Genomic DNA, 15,925 nt, shown 5'->3' on the forward strand with positions numbered 1-15,925 from the left:
GAGCTCAGTGTTCCCAATTGGTTGGAAGCATGAGTGACTGCTGTTAAGTCACAATCAAGTATAATCAGTTTGTCCACAGTTTGGCTTTTCCAGAAAATACTGGCGTGCTGATGTCAGGGCAGGATTATCTGTCTGTGACGTCAGCGAGTCAGCTTTACTCCATCTGCTGGTAGGAGTGTGTATAACCCACTGGTGTGGATTGCCCTGCCTTAATTTCCTTTCCTCTATCAGGTAAGAAGCAGTTTCTCGATTCCCAAGCAGGGTTTCAGATCCAAATCTGATGTGCTTGATTGACAGTTTTAGGTAGTGAAGGGGGGTCTATTCTTTTTGCATTTGGGGTAAACTCTGACTTCCTCTTTGATTATGGCACCATTTGTATGGGGTAAAACTGTTTTGTTTTGTTTTTTTGTCCTTGCTGCTTTTTTATTTTTTAAGGGGAGCCTTTGAAAATCGATCATTTGGTGTTTATGATTCATGGAATTGGGCCGGTCTGTGACCTCTGGCTCCGGAGCATCGTTCAGTGCGGTGAGTATTGGAATGCAGCTGAAGTAGAGCTCAGGGTGGTGAGGTGCTCCCTGCAGATCTCTTGGGCAAGCTTTTTATCACGGAGGCATGGGGATGTAATGGTAAGAGCATTGGAGTAGGAGTTGGGAGGATCTCTGGGTTCAAGATTCCCCTCTACCACTGACTCTTGTGACCTTTGAGTGAATCATTTTCTTTCTCCTCTGTCTCCTTGGAATTAAGGTATTCATCTAAATTTGGCTTTCCTGGTCAACAGGTTCCAAAAAAGTGTCTGCAGGTCACATTCTGCTATAAAACTGGATTCTTTGATGGCTGTAATACCTTTCACTGGACCAACCTGAGAATTCTCTAAAGTTCTGTAGCACCTGAGCTTCTAAACCCACATAGGCCTCCTTTTCCAGGTGACAGAATATTCTCCCAATATCCTTACCCATTCAACCTGGGATTGTACTACTGCTAAGCAAGTAAAAGGGGAACAAACACAAACTGAATTTTGGAATTGGTGTTAATTGTTTAACTGTTCCATTCTGTTCCATTCCTGACAGCTGTTTGTAGCCCATGAAAAGACTGGAGACATTGTAAGTAGTCTCCTAGCAGCCACACATGAATTAGTACATTATCGCTTACTTCTGAGAACATAGCTGCGGACTATGGTAGGATCTGAGTTCTGGGTCTTGATGCTGAGCTGAAAATTCTCTTTCCAGTGAACGATTTTCGTGACATTTCCCTGAGCCTGCTCCACACTCACTTCAAGAAAGCCCTGGAACAAGACAAGATTGGCCGAGTGGAGTTTCTGCCCGTGAATTGGTACAGCGCTTTGCACGCAGATGCGACGGGCGTAGACAAGTATGTTACTGTTTGCTTCCATTGGGGAAAATGGACGAAAGAAAGTGGTCCCTTTTTAAGGGCATGATCTCCTTTTGAAGAGTAATATACTTCAGTGTCAGAGACATGCTTTAAGTGGAGCGTATTTGGGGAGAAGGAAAATCTTTCAGCTGCATATTCTTGTGGGCTGCAGCGATGGTTTAAAGAGGCATTTCTCAGCATATTTAGCCACAAAATTAATCAGAACTGAAATCTAAAAATGTTGGCAATGGGTGACTAGAACTAACTCAGATATTTACTCCTTTCTAGAAAGACAAGCCTATAGAACATTTCCTTCTGGCTCTATGATGGTGCTTCATCTAGATCCCTAACCCGACTTCTGCTCTTTAGGGTCATAGTAAATCTGATTGCTCAGGAAGGTCACTCTGTCCAGCATGATCTGCCCACTCATCTGTATATCAGTAGAGCTGTTTACAGGAGCAGGATAGTACATAATCTTACTTCTTGTAGGATTAACCTGGGCTGTGTGACTATATTTTGAAAAAAAAAAAATACAGACATGGGAAATGTTATGTTTGCAGAGATGTACTTAAAAGTCAATACTCTTCGAAACAAAAAAAACCCCTCACTTTTAAGAATTGCTAATTTGCCTTTGTAGGACTCAGTTTGGGAATCTTCACATATGCATAAATGTGTTTTTGTGTTTATTTTCTAAAAATTTCTCTATGATTTAGTGACATACAGCGAATCACATTGCCAAGTATCTGCCGCCTGCGCCATTTCACCAATGAGACGCTGTTGGATCTCTTCTTCTATAGCAGCCCCACTTACTGTCAGACCATCGTGGATACCGTGGCGAGAGAAATGAGCCGATTATACAGGCTCTTCCTGCATAGGAATCCAGACTATCGAGGGGCCGTTTCTGTAACAGGTCATAGTTTAGGTGAGGGACCAGCCCTGCATATCACATCTGAGCACGAACATCCTTTATGACCTCTTATATAACCAGATAACTTGAATCTTATAAACCTCCAAGGGAGCAACTTTCAAACTGTTTGTAGACTTCTTTACCATCAGACTTTATTCCTGTTTTAAAAGGAGAAAAAGTTCCCTTTTGAAAATTTGACTCAGAAAAAGTATGTGCACAGATTTTCATCTGCTATTTCAGGGCTCCTCAAACGTTTTTCAAGAGAAGAACACAAGAAGAAGGGGGGGACAGGAAGGGAGAGATCCTCCACAGAGTTTTCTGAGCTACAGGGTGCAAGGAGAGCGAGGGAGAGAGCCCTTAGAGCTGTTTGCTGAGAGAGGGTGTAATTCTTTTTTTTTTTTGGGGGGGTGGGGAGACACACATGTCTGCCCCTTTCAGTGATTTTTCTTTAAATCTGGGGAAGGTGGGAAGCGGGGACAGAATTCCCAAGGGTGTAAGGGTGTGGTAAATAGCAACAGTAATCATATGTCTAGATTTCTTTAATCTAGACATATGATTACTGTCATAGGACAAGATTACTGTCTTCAATCCCGCCACACTCTCAGTAATCTTGTCCTCTGCCTCCCCCTTCCTCGATATCTATCTGTTCACCTAGGAAAATAGATGGATGGGATGGCAAGGTGGAATATTTGTGCATGCTGCACTCTTGCTGCCTCTCACCCTGCTCCCCGCATGCAATCTTGCTCCCTTTCTACTTCCTTATTTTCTCTGTTATCTATTTTCTCCTCCTCTCAATCCCCTCTGTTTTTGTTTATTTTAAAGGAGTTATTACCTGCACCCTCCGATGTTTGGGGTGGGTTACAAATAGTACAATCATAATCAAACTATAAAAAATAAAAAAAACATAATTAAAACAAAGCCACGGGCCTGGGTGTTAAAGCCTGGCTGAAATAAGGATAAGAGGGTAGAATGGAAATGGAAAAATAGGATTAAGGGTTTATGGTTCACATAGGTCTTTAAGTGCTAGCTTGAATAGATGGCACTTTAAGGCCTCTTTGAACTCCTTAATATTAGATAAAGATCTTAAGGATAAAGGAATAGAGTTCCATATAATTGGACCTGTGATTGGAAAAAGCCTGTTCACGGGTCAATGCGAGCTTGGTGGCTCTAGGAGAGGGAATTTGTAGAAGGAATTGATTTTTGGATCTGAGATTACGCGAGGGAAAACAGAAGTGTAGGGTGGCTGAGAACCATAGACTTTTACTGTTGTGTATGAGACGATGTAATGTGGACAGTGTTTTATATAGAATTCTCCAGGGTATAGGTAACCAGTGCAGAGTAAACTGGGTCGGTGTGATATATTCATGTAGTGTTTTTTGTTTTTGTTTTCTTTTTGCTAATTATTAAACAAGCAGCTGCGTTTTGTACTAATTGGAGGGGTCTGATGGTCGATTGGGTGGACTAATATAAAGAGCTACAATAATCAATTCCTGTGAGTGTTAGTGATTGGAGAACAGTTCTAAAAGCGATTTGGTTTGAGTAAATGCTTGATACATTTGAGAAGACGCAACTTGTAGAAAGAGGCAATCATGGTATAAGCAAAACAACCTCCTCTTGAGATGCTAATCCAGGGGGAGATACCTTGCGGTACTTGGGTTATAATAATAAGTATTGCAGCACTCTGCGTCTTCATAGTCTGCTTCCTGCTCCGCAGCTTCAAAGAGATGGTGGTACATTTGGGAGTTCCCAGACCTCTAGCCGTACCTGGTTTTCCTTGGCAGTACCATCGGTGCCTTCGTCTGTGCCCTGCATCATTCTCCACAGCACCCATAAATTCCTTATGGCTTTGTTGCAGCCTCTCTTCCTGTCTTTGGCCCAAGTGGCTCTATGTGCACAAGCAGGACTAATGCCAGTGTATGGTTCTGAGGAATGTATCTTTGAAGGATACTAATGAAACAGGAGAGTTATGGCATCCCAGCAGAGAGGTTCCAATAAAAGCAAAATCACCTGAGCTAAAGAATTCCAAATTAATCCAGATCAGTTGAAGAAAAGGTTGTTAATACAAACAAAAGATGCTCTTTGAAATGTCTGTGTGCCAATGCCAGAAGTCTAAGACGTAAGATGGGAGAGTTAGAATGTATAGCAGTGAATGATGAGAGAGATATAATTGGCATCTCAGAGACCTGGTAGAAGGAGGATAACCAATGGGACAGTGCTATATCAGGGTATCAATTATACCGTGATGATAGGGAGGATCAGCTTCTTGGGGGGTGTAGCACTTTGTCCTGGAGGGTATAGAGTGCAACAGGACAAAGACCATACAAAAAAACTAAATGCCCAGTAGAATCTATATGGGTAGAAATTCCATGCGTGTTGGGTAAGAGTATACTCCTCTCACTATACTATCATCCACCTGGCCAAAATGATCAGATAGATGATGAAATGCCAAGAGAAATCAGGGAAGTTAACCAATTTGGCAATGCAGTAATAGTGAGAGATTTCAATTAGCCCAATATTGACTGGGTAAATGTAACATCAGGACATGCTAGAGACAAATTCCTAGATGGAATAAACGACTGCTTCATGAAGCAGTTGGTTCAGGAACCAATGAGAGAGGGAGCTATTTTAGATTTAATTCTTAGTGGAATGCAGGATTTGGTGAGAGAGATAACTGTTGTGTGGCCACTTGGCAATAGTGATAATAACTTGATCAAATTTTTTTAAAAATTTTTTATTTATCAGTTTTTTACATTGCAAATTGGAAACATAAACTTTTTAAAAATTTGATCATCATTCTTTACAATATCTCACATGACTAGTTATTAAATTTAGCTAAACATAGAATTTGTTCAATTTGTATTTCAAAGCAAATAAGGAAAAACAGCCTGTTGGGGACAAGCGAAAATTTCAAAGGAGATAGAAGGATAAAAAACGTAACCATCACAATACGGCAGTTACATAGATTTTATTCCGGTACATTATGTATTTAAAGGCCTCTCCCCATTATGAGGACCTGGGAAAGAGGTGGTAGGTTGCTTTGCTTCAATAAACTGTCGTAATTTATCAGACTGAAAAAATATATAGGTCTCTTCACCCCTTTTTAATATACTTTTGCAAGGATTTTGTAGGATAAATGAGAAACCTAATGCAATTACTTTTTGCCTCATGGAAAAAAATTATTTTCTCCTAATCTGGGTAACTTGTGCCAGATCAGGATAAATCTTTAAAGGCTGACCATAAAAGGTTACTGGAAAATTTCTGAAATAAGCTCTCATCACATTATTGATGTCTTGGGTGGTAATGAAAGAAACCAACAAAGTGTTTCTTTCCAATACATCTGTACTAGAATCTTCCAGAAAACTAGTTAAGTTTACGGGGATAGTTGCAGGAATAGTTCCTACAGCCGAAGCTCTTTTATTCAAAAAGTAACAAGTATTCACAGAGAGAAAATTATCTGAAGGAAAAGCAAGTACTTCGGTAAGGACCTTTTTCAGAGTGGTATAAACAATTTCCCCTGCAACCTTTGGAAAATTCAAAATCCTTATATTAAGATGTTTGTTATTATTTTCCATTGCCTCCAAGCGTCTTAAACAGGCAAACTGATCTTTAACTATAACCCCATTAAGAGCTTGATTAGATTTAATCATATTCTCAGCTTCACCAACCCTATTTTCAATAATATCTGTCCGTTCTTGTATGTCCACAATTTTTTGTTGGAAATTTGGGCGACAGTCCAATTTATTTTCAAGCCTGTTTAGAGAGGCTCCAAACTCTGCCACCAAGTCCTAGATTGCCTCCAGGGTTACCACCTCCAGCCTGACTGGTAACTGTGCGGACTCACCCCGAATGCTTGGTGTCGTCTGTTCCTGGTTATTCTGCAGAGGGACCTCAGATCTTTCTCTCCTCTGTAGGTCTCCCGATGTAATATCACTCCTTCCTCCTTCGTCGAGGTTAGTTTCTTCCCAGTGTTTAAGGAGTTCTCCACAACAAGCACCGCGCTCAAAACAACCCCCTCCTGCCCAGTACCATTTGCCACGTCATCAGCAAGCGACTGAGAGGCATCTCTGCTGGGGTCCCGCTGAGCCGGAGGCTGGCGCAGGTCAGGGCTTAGGGACGTCTCCTCCAAGGGAGTCCCCGCTCTCCTTTGCGGGGACTCCCAGCGGTTTCACAGACTCCCTGTTGATCTGGTTGGGACAAAAAATGCTCGATATCCAGCTGCATCAGGGGAGGTAAGGTATCTGTAGGGTAGATTCTTACCTTCCCTTTCCTCTTTGCCAACATAGCGAAAACAATGTTCCAAGAAGAAAAACTCAGCAGCTCGAGCGTTCCGTGTACCTTCTATGCCGCCATCTTGTCCCCCCTTTTCTGCCTCTACATGATCAAATTTAAACTGACTGGAAGGAGGACAATATGAAAATCTACAGCTCTAGAACTAAATTTTCAAAAGGGAAACTTTGATAAAATGAGGAATATAGTTAGAAAAAACTGAAAGGTGCAGCTGCAAAGGTTAAAAGTACACAACAGGCGTGGACATTGTATTTTTAAACAATCATAGAAGCGCAATCCAGATGTATTCCATGCATTAAGAAAGGTGGGAGGAAGGCAAAATGATTATTGGCATGGTTAAAAGGTGAGGTGAAAGAGGCTATTTTAGCCAAAAGAAATCCTTCAAAAATTGGAAGAAGGATCCATCTGAAGAAAATAGGAAAAAGCATAAGCATTATCAAGTTAAATGTAAAACATTGATAAGGCAGGCTAAGAGAGACTTTGAAATGAAGTTTGCTGTAGAGGCAAAATCTCATAATAAAAACTTTAAAAAATATATCCGAAGCAAGAAACCTGTGAGGGTGTCTGTTGGACTGTTAGATGACCAAGGGGTTAAAGGGGCTCTTAGGGAAGATAAGGCCACTGCAGAAAGACTAAATTAATTCTTTGCTTCTGTGTTTACTAATGAGGATGTTGGGGAGATACCTGTTCCAGAGATGGTTTTCAAGGGTGAATATTCAGATGATCTGAACCAAATCACTGTGAACCTGGAAGATGTAGTAGGCCAGATTGACAAGCTAAAAAGTAGCAAATCACCTGGACCGGATGGTATATACCCCAAGGTTCTGAAGGAACTAAAAAATGAAATTTCAGATCTATTAGTTAAAAATTGTAACCTATCATTAAAATCATCCATTGTACCTGAAGTGACCAATGTAATTCCAATATTTAAAAAAAGCTCCAGGGGCAATCCAGGAAACCATAGACCAGTGAGCCTGACTTCAGTGCTGGGAAAAATAGTGGAAACTATTCTAAAGATCAAAATCACAGAGCATATAGAAAGACATGGTTTACTGGAACACAGCATGGATTTACCCAAGGCAAGTCTTGCCTCACAAATATGCTTCATTTTTTTTTTGAAGAGGTTAATAAACATGTGGATAAAAGTGAGCCAGTAGATGTAGTGTATTTGGATTTTCAAAAGGTGTTTGACAAAGTCCCACAAGAGATACTTCTAAGGAAACTAAAATGTCATGGGTTAGGAGGCGGTGTCCTTTCGTGGATTACAAACTGGTTGAAAGACAGGAAACAGAGTAGGATTAAATGGTCAAGTTTCTCAGTAGAAAAGGATAAACAGTGGAGTGCCTCAGGGATCTGTACTGGGACCCGTGCTTTTCAATATATTTATAAATGATCTGGAACGGAATACGATGAGTGAGGTAATCAAATTTGCAGATGATACAAAATTATTCAGAGTAGTTAAATCACAAGCGGATTGTGATAAATTGCAGGAGGACCTTGCAAGACTGGAAGATTGGGCATCCAAATGGCAGATGAAATTTAATGTGGACAAATGCAAGGTGATGCATATAGGAAAAAATAACCCTTGCTGTAGTTACACGATGTTAGGTTCCATATTAGGAGCTACCACCTAGGAAAAAGATCTAGGCATCATAGTGGATAATACTTTAAAATCGTCAGCTCAGTGAGCTGCAGCAGTCAAAAAAGCAAACAGAATGTTAGGAATTATTAGGAAGGGAATGGTGAATAAAATGGAAAATATCATTTCCCTGTACGTACCCGGATCAATCCAGACCATGGGTTGAGCCTCCTGTCCAGCAGATGGAGACAGACCAAAACTGAAAGGGTATCCTATATGAGAACAGAGCCTTCCCTGTAGCCCTTCAGTATTTGTCTGTCTCCAGCAGGTGGAACAGCTCACCCTGTGGTTCCCTTTTTGTCTTATTCTTTGTCCCTTTTGGGAATTTTTCTGCCTTTGCTTCTAATGCTGTTTGGATCAAGCAAGTATTTATTCTTTATTGGGGGGAAAAAAAAAAAAAAAAGTTTGCTTGAACTCTGTGGATCTCCTTCACAGGAGACAGTCCCTGTCTCCTTACTCTTGCGGGGCCCTTTTTTATATAGCCTTGGCTCCCTATTCCCGGTGGTCCTCTGCTGCAGGGGTGGAAATTGGTGGTACCAGTCACTCCCCCTGTTCAGCCTCTCTCTCTCTCCCTCCATACTAGTCTCCCTTCACTGGGATGACCTGTTTCTGAGGCTGCCTGCAGGGACGTCTTTCTCCCTGTTTTGTTAACTTTTTTTTTTTTTTTGTCTTTCCTTACTTGAGAAGTACTGCAGCCTTTGAGAGAGTTTAGAAGCGTGCAGAGTTCAGTCTCTGCCTCCACTCCTTCAGCCCCGGTAGCCCAGCTGATTTTAATTGCTGCTCCTCCTCCACATCGGGGCCATGCCGCGATCCCCACTGTGTTTTGGCTTGCGGGGATTCCTCTCTTCGTCTCTCTTGGGAGGGACTTTGTTCTTGCTGTTTGCCGGGGGGGGGGGGGGGGGGGGGGGAGGTTCCTCAGCATACCAGATGCCCTCAGGCACCCGAACCAGGCCTACTAAGCACTTGGCTGCGCCATTCCCGGGCCGTCAAACTGCGGGAACGGCGGCCATTTTAGGTTTTTCGGCGACTTCTTTTTCAGAGCAACCTGAGCCACAGGACCCGATTTTTTTTTTTTTTTTTTTTTTTTTTTTTTTTTTTTGGAGCCCCGCTCACTCGCCTGAGGCAGGTCTTGATTCCCCCCCCCCCCAGGTGCCAGACCCCATTTTTAAGCTGAATTTGTTCTTTTATTGCACAAATCCTATTTGGCAAGTTTGCAAGAAGAATCTGACCCCCTCCCTGGTCCCCCCTCCCCCCCGGCTAAGGTTCCTAGGCTTCCTGTTCCTCCCTCCCCAGCGGCTCCGGATGGGCAGGGATCGATTTGGGTTTGAGTGGTCCTGGGGGCCCCCTCCCCGGATCCTCCCACTCCTCTGCCTGCCCAGGAGCCGGATCAGGACCCGGATTCTGTTAATGCCTCTCCCCCTCTGGAGGGGGAAGACCCCCGGATCCTCTGTCTCTTCCGAAGGGAGGAATTGGAACCTCTTATCCCCTTCATCTCTCAAGAATTGGGGATTGAGTGTCCTCCAGTGGACGAGTTTTCGGCGATGATGCCAGCTTCCTCTGATCCGGTTCTGGTGGGCCTCAGGGCTCTGCCGTGCTCTTTTCCCTTCCAGCCTATGCACAAACTAATGCTCCTCAGGGAATGGCAGGCCCCCAAGTCGGGTCTTCGGGTCGGGAGAGCCATGGAAAAGCTTTATCCTCTCCCGGAGGAGTGTTTAGATTTATTGAAAATGCCTAAGGTGGACTCTTCTGTGACGGTGGTCAGTAAGCACACCACCATCCCGGTGGTGGGGGCCACGGCCTTGAAGGATGTCCAAGATCGCAAGCTGGAATTCCATCTCAAGTGCATTTTTGAAATCCTGGCCTTTGGTGTTCGAGCGTCGATCTGCAGCAGTCTCATGCAGCAGGCAAGCCTTAGATGGGTCCAACAATTACTCAGCACCCAAGACCTCCCGTCTGCAGAGGCAGAGCAGGCTGAAAGGTTGGATGGCGCTATAGCTTATGGGGCGGATGCCCTCTACGACTTGTTTAGGGTGCAGGCGAAGGCGATGGCTTCGGCAGTTTCGGCCAGATGACTTCTCTGGCTCCGATACTGGGTGGCTGATTCGTCTTCCAAGGCATAGCTGGGAACTCTTCCTTTCAAAGGTAAGTTGCTTTTTGGCAAGGACCTGTGCAGCTTATTAAATCCTTGGGGGAAAACAAGGTTCATAAGTTGCCTGAGGACCGCCCAAAACAAGCAAGATCTTTCTTCCTACTCGTACCCATTTCCGGGGTTAACGAAGATATCACCCGAGAGCAAGGGGTGCCTTCTCTAGGGGAAATTCCTCCAGGTTCCAGTCCTGGCCTCAGTACTTTCGAGGCCGTTGGGCCTTCCGAGATGCTACTCCCCATTGTCCCGCACCCAAGCCCGCCTCCCAATGAGAATCCGCCGGCCCATCCCTCCGTTCCCAACTTAGGTGGTCGTCTGCCCCTGTTCGTGGAGGAATGGGCCAAAATTATGTCGGACCAGTGGGTCCTCGGAACAATCGAAAGAGGCTACGCCTTAGAATTTTCTCGCGACATTCCGGACCTGTACATAGTCTCTCCGTGCGGCCACCAAAAGAGGGCCGCTGTGACACACTCTCATCAGACTCCAGAGACTGGGGGCGATCCTCCCGGTGGCGGAACACGGCGCTGACCAGTATTCTATCTACTTCGTGGTCCCAAAGAAGGACGACTCCTTTCGTCCCATCTTGGATCTCAAGAGGGTCAACCGTGCCCTCAAAGTGCCCCATTTCCGAATGGAAACCCTGCGGGCGGTGATGGCAGCGGTCCATCCTGGAGAATTTCTGGCTTCACTCGACCTGAAGGAAGCCTACCTGCACATACCGATCCGTGCCGAACATCGGAGGTATCTCAGGTTCCACATCTTGGGCCAACACTTTCAGTTTCGGGCCCTGCTCTTCGGCCTCGCCACGGCTCCACACATGTTTACCAAGATGATGGTGGTGGTGGCGGCAGCCCTCTGGAAGGACGGGGTGCTGGTCCACCTGTACTTGGATGATTGGTTGGTCCGAGCCAAGTCTGAGACCCTATGCAGTCAAGCGGTGGACCGTGTCCTTGCTCTTCTCTCGTCCCTGGGATGGATCTTCAAGTTTTCCAAGAGCAATCTCTGACCGATCCAGGTCTTGGAATTCCTGGGGGCTCTCTTCGATACCCGCGTCAGCAAGGTCTTTCTGCCGGACTCGAGAGCGTTCAAGCTGATGGATCAGGTTCAGAGCTTCTTTTCCATGCCTCTCCCCATGGTGTGGGATCATGGCTTCCACGATCGACTTGGTCCCCTGGGCATTTGCGCATATGCGTCCCTTACAGAGAGCTTTGCTGTCCCATTGGCAGCCTGTTTCGGAACAGTTTCAGACACTGCTCCCGCTCTCAGACTCTACCATCAGCGACTTACAATGCTGGCTATCGCACAAGCACCTTCTTTGTGGAATGTCCCTTCGGACGCCAGTCTCTCCGGTTGGGGAGTGGTTTGCCAGTCTCAGGCCTCGCAGGGATACTGGTCCTCGGCCCAATCTCGCTGGCACATCAACCGCCTGGACACTTGTGTGGTTCCTCTGGCACTCAAGGCTTTTCTCCCAATGCTTCGACGATGTCCAGGTGCTCTCGGACAACTCTACCACTGTGGCATATATCAATCGCCAGGGGGGCACCAGGAGTCGCCTGGTGGCCCTCGAAGCAAGTCAGCTCCTCGCATGGGCAGAGCGACACCTGGAGTGCCTCGCGGCCTCTCACATCGCGGGCAATGAGAATGTTCAAGCCGACTTTTTGAGTCGTCAGCGTTTGGATCCCAGCGAGTGGGTGTTGTCCTCTGGCGCCATGGCCCTGATCATCAGCAGGTGGGGTCCTCCGCACCTGGATTTGATGGCAACCATGAACAACGCCAAAGCTCCCAGGTTTTTCAGCTGCTGGAGGGAACACTGCTTGGAAGGGGTAGATGCTCTAGTCCTTCCTTGGCCGCATGATGTCCTTCTGTATGTGTTTCCTCCTTGGCCCCTCATAGGGAAAGTGCTCAGATGGATAGAGCTTCACAGAGATCTGGTCATTCTCGTAGCTCCCGAGTGGCCTCACAGACCGTGGTTCGCGATCTAGTCAACCTCGCGTCGGACGGTCCTCTTCGTCTTGGCCATTTTCCATGCCTCCTCCGACAAGGTCCCGTATTTTTTGACTAGGTGGCTCGCTTTTGTCTTGTGGCATGACTTTTGAACGGCGGAGGCTGAGGCGGAGGGGATATGCTGAGGACGTCATCTCCACTATTTTGCGGGCTCGCAAAACTTCTACTTCCCTCGCCTATGTCCAGGTTTGGAAGGTTTTCGAGCTTGTCTGCGAGGAAGCGGGTGTTATGGCACTTTTGGCTCCAGTCTCGCTAGTCCTCTCGTTCCTCCAGTGTGGTCTCTCTAAGGGTCTCTCCTTCAGCTCGCTCCGTGTACAGGTGTCTGCCCGCTGTTCTCTCTTGGGAAGCCTTGAAGGCTACATGGTTGTGTCTCATCCGGATGTTGTCCGTTTTCTCAAAGGGGTCAAACATTTGAAGCCGCCGTTGCGTCCCACTTGTCCCTAGTGGAGTCTGAATCTGGTCCTCCGGGCTCTCTGTCAGGCTCCCTTTGAGCCCCTTCGCTGTTCTACCCTCAAGGATTTGACACTTAAGACGGTGTTTTTGGTCTCTATTTGCTCCGCCAGACGGGTGTCTGAGATCCAAGCGTTGTCTTATCGTGAACCCTTCTTACGTTTCTCGGACTCCGGGGTCTCTCTTAAGACAGTCCCGTCGTTCTTACCGAAGATTGTGTCTTCCTTTCATGTTAATCAGTTGGTGGAGCTTCCCGCGTTCTCTCCTGCGGACGTTGCAAGCCCTGGCGGGGATGATCTACGCCGTCTGGATGTGAAACACGTTTTCATGCGTTATCTTGAGGTAACTAATGACTTTCGAGTGTCGGACCATCCTTTTGTCTTATGGAGTGGCCCCAACCGGGGCAAACAGGCCTCTAAGACTACAATATCTCACTGGTTAAAAGAGGCTATCTCGTCTGCTTACATCTGTCAGGGACGTCCGGTCCTGGAGGGCCTTAAGCCCATTCCTTGCGCGCTCAGGCTGCTTCTTGGGTGGAGAGCCAGTCTGTCTATCTGCAGGAGATATGCAGGGCAGCTACTTGGAAGTCTCTGCATACTTTTGCTCGACATTACCACCTTGATGTTCAGGTGCCAGTTTTTGGTTCCATTGGGCGTCAGGTGTTTTGAGCGGGGCTGTCAAGGTCCCACCCTGTTTAGGGAAGCTTTGATATATCCCATGGTCTGGACTGTTCCGAGTATGTACAGGGAAAGGAAAATTAGTTCTTACCTGTTAATTTTTGTACCTGTAGTACCACGGATCAGTCCAGACGCCCTTCCCTTTCCTGTCTTTTTGTCCGCTCAAAGCTCCTTACACCATTCCTCACATGCTGTATTCTACCTGATTCTTTTCTTTTCTATGTGTTCTTTAATAAGAGGCACCGGAAGCATCTATGTGATGATTGTGGGCATTCATGCAAGAATGTCCATACACAGAGTTCATTCACTGTTTTTACTTGTTCAATGTTTTCAGAGTTCTCTTGTTGATTTCTCAAGTTCTGTTGCTTGCTTGTTTCCATGGTGTTTATCTTCATGCTTTCTCTGCTTTGACAATGGTTATACTGAAGAGCTACAAGGTAGGCTCTGTCCTCATATAGGATACCCTTTCAGTTTTGGTCTGTCTCCATCTGCTGGACAGGAGGCTCAACCCATGGTCTGGACTGATCCATGGTACTACAGGAACGAAAATTAACAGGTAAGAACTAATTTTCCTAAGGCCTCTATCGCTCCATGGTGAGACCACACCTTAAGTACTGTGTACAATTCTGGTCACCGCATCTCAAAAAAGATATAGTTGCAATGGAGAAGGTACAGAGAAGGGTAACCAAAATGATAAAGGGGATGGAACAGCTCCCCTATGAGGAGAGGCTAAAGAGGTTAGGGCTGTTCAGCTTGGAGAAGAGATGGCTGAGGGGGGATATGATAGAGGTCTTTAAAATCATGAGAGGTCTAGAGCAGCTAAATGTGAATCTGTTATTTACTCTTTCGGCTAATAGAAGGACTAGGGGGCACTCCATGAAGTTAGCAAGTAGCACATTTAAAACTGATCGGAGAAAATTCTTTCACTCAACTCATAATTAAGCTCTGGAATTAGTTTCCAGACATGTGGTTAGTGCAGTTAGTGTAGCTGGGTTTAAAAATGGTTTGGAGAAGTCCATTAACTGCTATTAATCAAGTTGTCTTAGAGAATAGCCACTGCTATTACTGGCATCAGAAGCATGGGATCTACTTGGTGTTTGGGTACTTGCAAGGTTCTTGTGGCCTGGATTGGCCATTGTTGGAAACAGGATGCTGGGCTTGATGGATCCTTGGTCTGACCCAGTATGGCAATTTCTTATGTTCTTATGATCCATGCCACTCTGATATGCTACTTGCATTTGTGACCAAGTATCTGAGCTGGTGGTAGTGGTAGAATGCATTTCCTTTGCGCTGGATCAAGCGCCTTCTGCTTTTGATGCTGGGGGGCCAGGTGAAATTAAATCCCAGGATGCATCTGGTCCTTGGGCCATAGTTTAGAGCCCTCTGTGCTATTTGTTTATGTACTTTTTTTTTTTCTGTAAAAATGTGTGCATGCTTTTGACACTTCAAAAATATGCATGCAGGTGCTAACTTATTCCTAGCCCCTCTGTTCTGGGTCAGGCAGACATCCGAGTTTACCATCCAGGCAGCTAAACTTTCTTTCCAATCAGTCCTCAAGACAAAGATTCTTTAAGTTTGAAATTATTTATTGTACAGGTAAATTCTACTTACAATTGTTGCATTTCAAACGTGAGCTTCTAGGCAAAGATCTTTGGTAACTGGAGACAGGGTAGCAGGAGGGAGAAGGAGGTCTCTTGTGTTGTAGGAGTTGGTTTATGGTAGAGGGAGGAAGCATGAAGGATATGAGGCTGATTTAGTCTTTAGAAGAAGGCAGTAAGAAAGAAGGTAAAAAAACCCGATCATTTCACAGGGTTTACACAACACTGCTGGCTCAGAAGCAAGCATGGGCAAGACTGAGCTCTCCAGAGCTGCTAAAGGAAACTCCTCCACAAGCTGGGGGCAGGGAGGCAAGGTCCAATGGCAGTGAGCCTAAGAACCATGTGACACAGGGTGAGCATGAAGGGCAGTCCCTTGAGCCTATAAGGCACCTAGGAAGACTCAAGTTAGATTGAGGGGCATTCAAGCTCTTTCGATAGTGAGAGAAAGTGGAGGGGGAGGGAACTTCTCTTAAGGGCAAAGACTCCTCTTAAAGGCAAAGGCTCACAGACTTTTATCATGGGTTACGAATAATGTTTCAGTATCAAGAATCCTCAGAAGGGAGGACTGCACTAAACACAGTTAAACTACAGTATATACAGATCTGCTGGGGATAGAACACCTCCCCTGGGAATATGTCTCCTATTTGCAGGTAATGTTATATGTATTGAGGCAGTACTTGTGTAACTTTACACACATCTGGGTGAGCAATTTTTAAAAACCTCATTTTCACAATTAAAACACTGATTTATGCACAGAAATGGCTTTGAAAATTGCCCTCCCTGTCTGTTTCTGGCCTATTGCTAAAGAAATGCTCCTCTCTCAATTCAGAGGAAAAATCTGGAGTGCAT

At 45.4% G+C, this 15,925-nt stretch overlaps 1 protein-coding gene across 6 annotated transcripts in view; it reads left to right on the top strand.

Annotated features, from left to right (window-relative positions):
* The window catches only part of DDHD2 (DDHD domain containing 2), a 141,594-nt gene that overhangs the window by 45,716 nt on the left and 79,953 nt on the right, over positions 1–15,925 (top strand). For 5 of the 6 annotated variants that reach the window (XR_003857057.1, XM_029603926.1, XM_029603929.1 and 2 more), the window contains exons 6-8: positions 436–525; positions 1,227–1,368; positions 2,082–2,290. Coding sequence is in view for 5 of the 6 variants with exons in the window: in XM_029603926.1 (XP_029459786.1) it covers positions 436–525; positions 1,227–1,368; positions 2,082–2,290 (441 nt within the window). In the remaining variant the exon portion in view is untranslated. The remainder of the gene's footprint in view (positions 1–435; positions 526–1,226; positions 1,369–2,081; positions 2,291–15,925) is intronic. The other variant, XM_029603927.1, reaches the window with a different exon arrangement.

The sequence above is a fragment of the Rhinatrema bivittatum genome, chromosome 5, assembly GCF_901001135.1.
Source record: "Rhinatrema bivittatum chromosome 5, aRhiBiv1.1, whole genome shotgun sequence".
NCBI classification, from domain to species: domain Eukaryota; kingdom Metazoa; phylum Chordata; class Amphibia; order Gymnophiona; family Rhinatrematidae; genus Rhinatrema; species Rhinatrema bivittatum.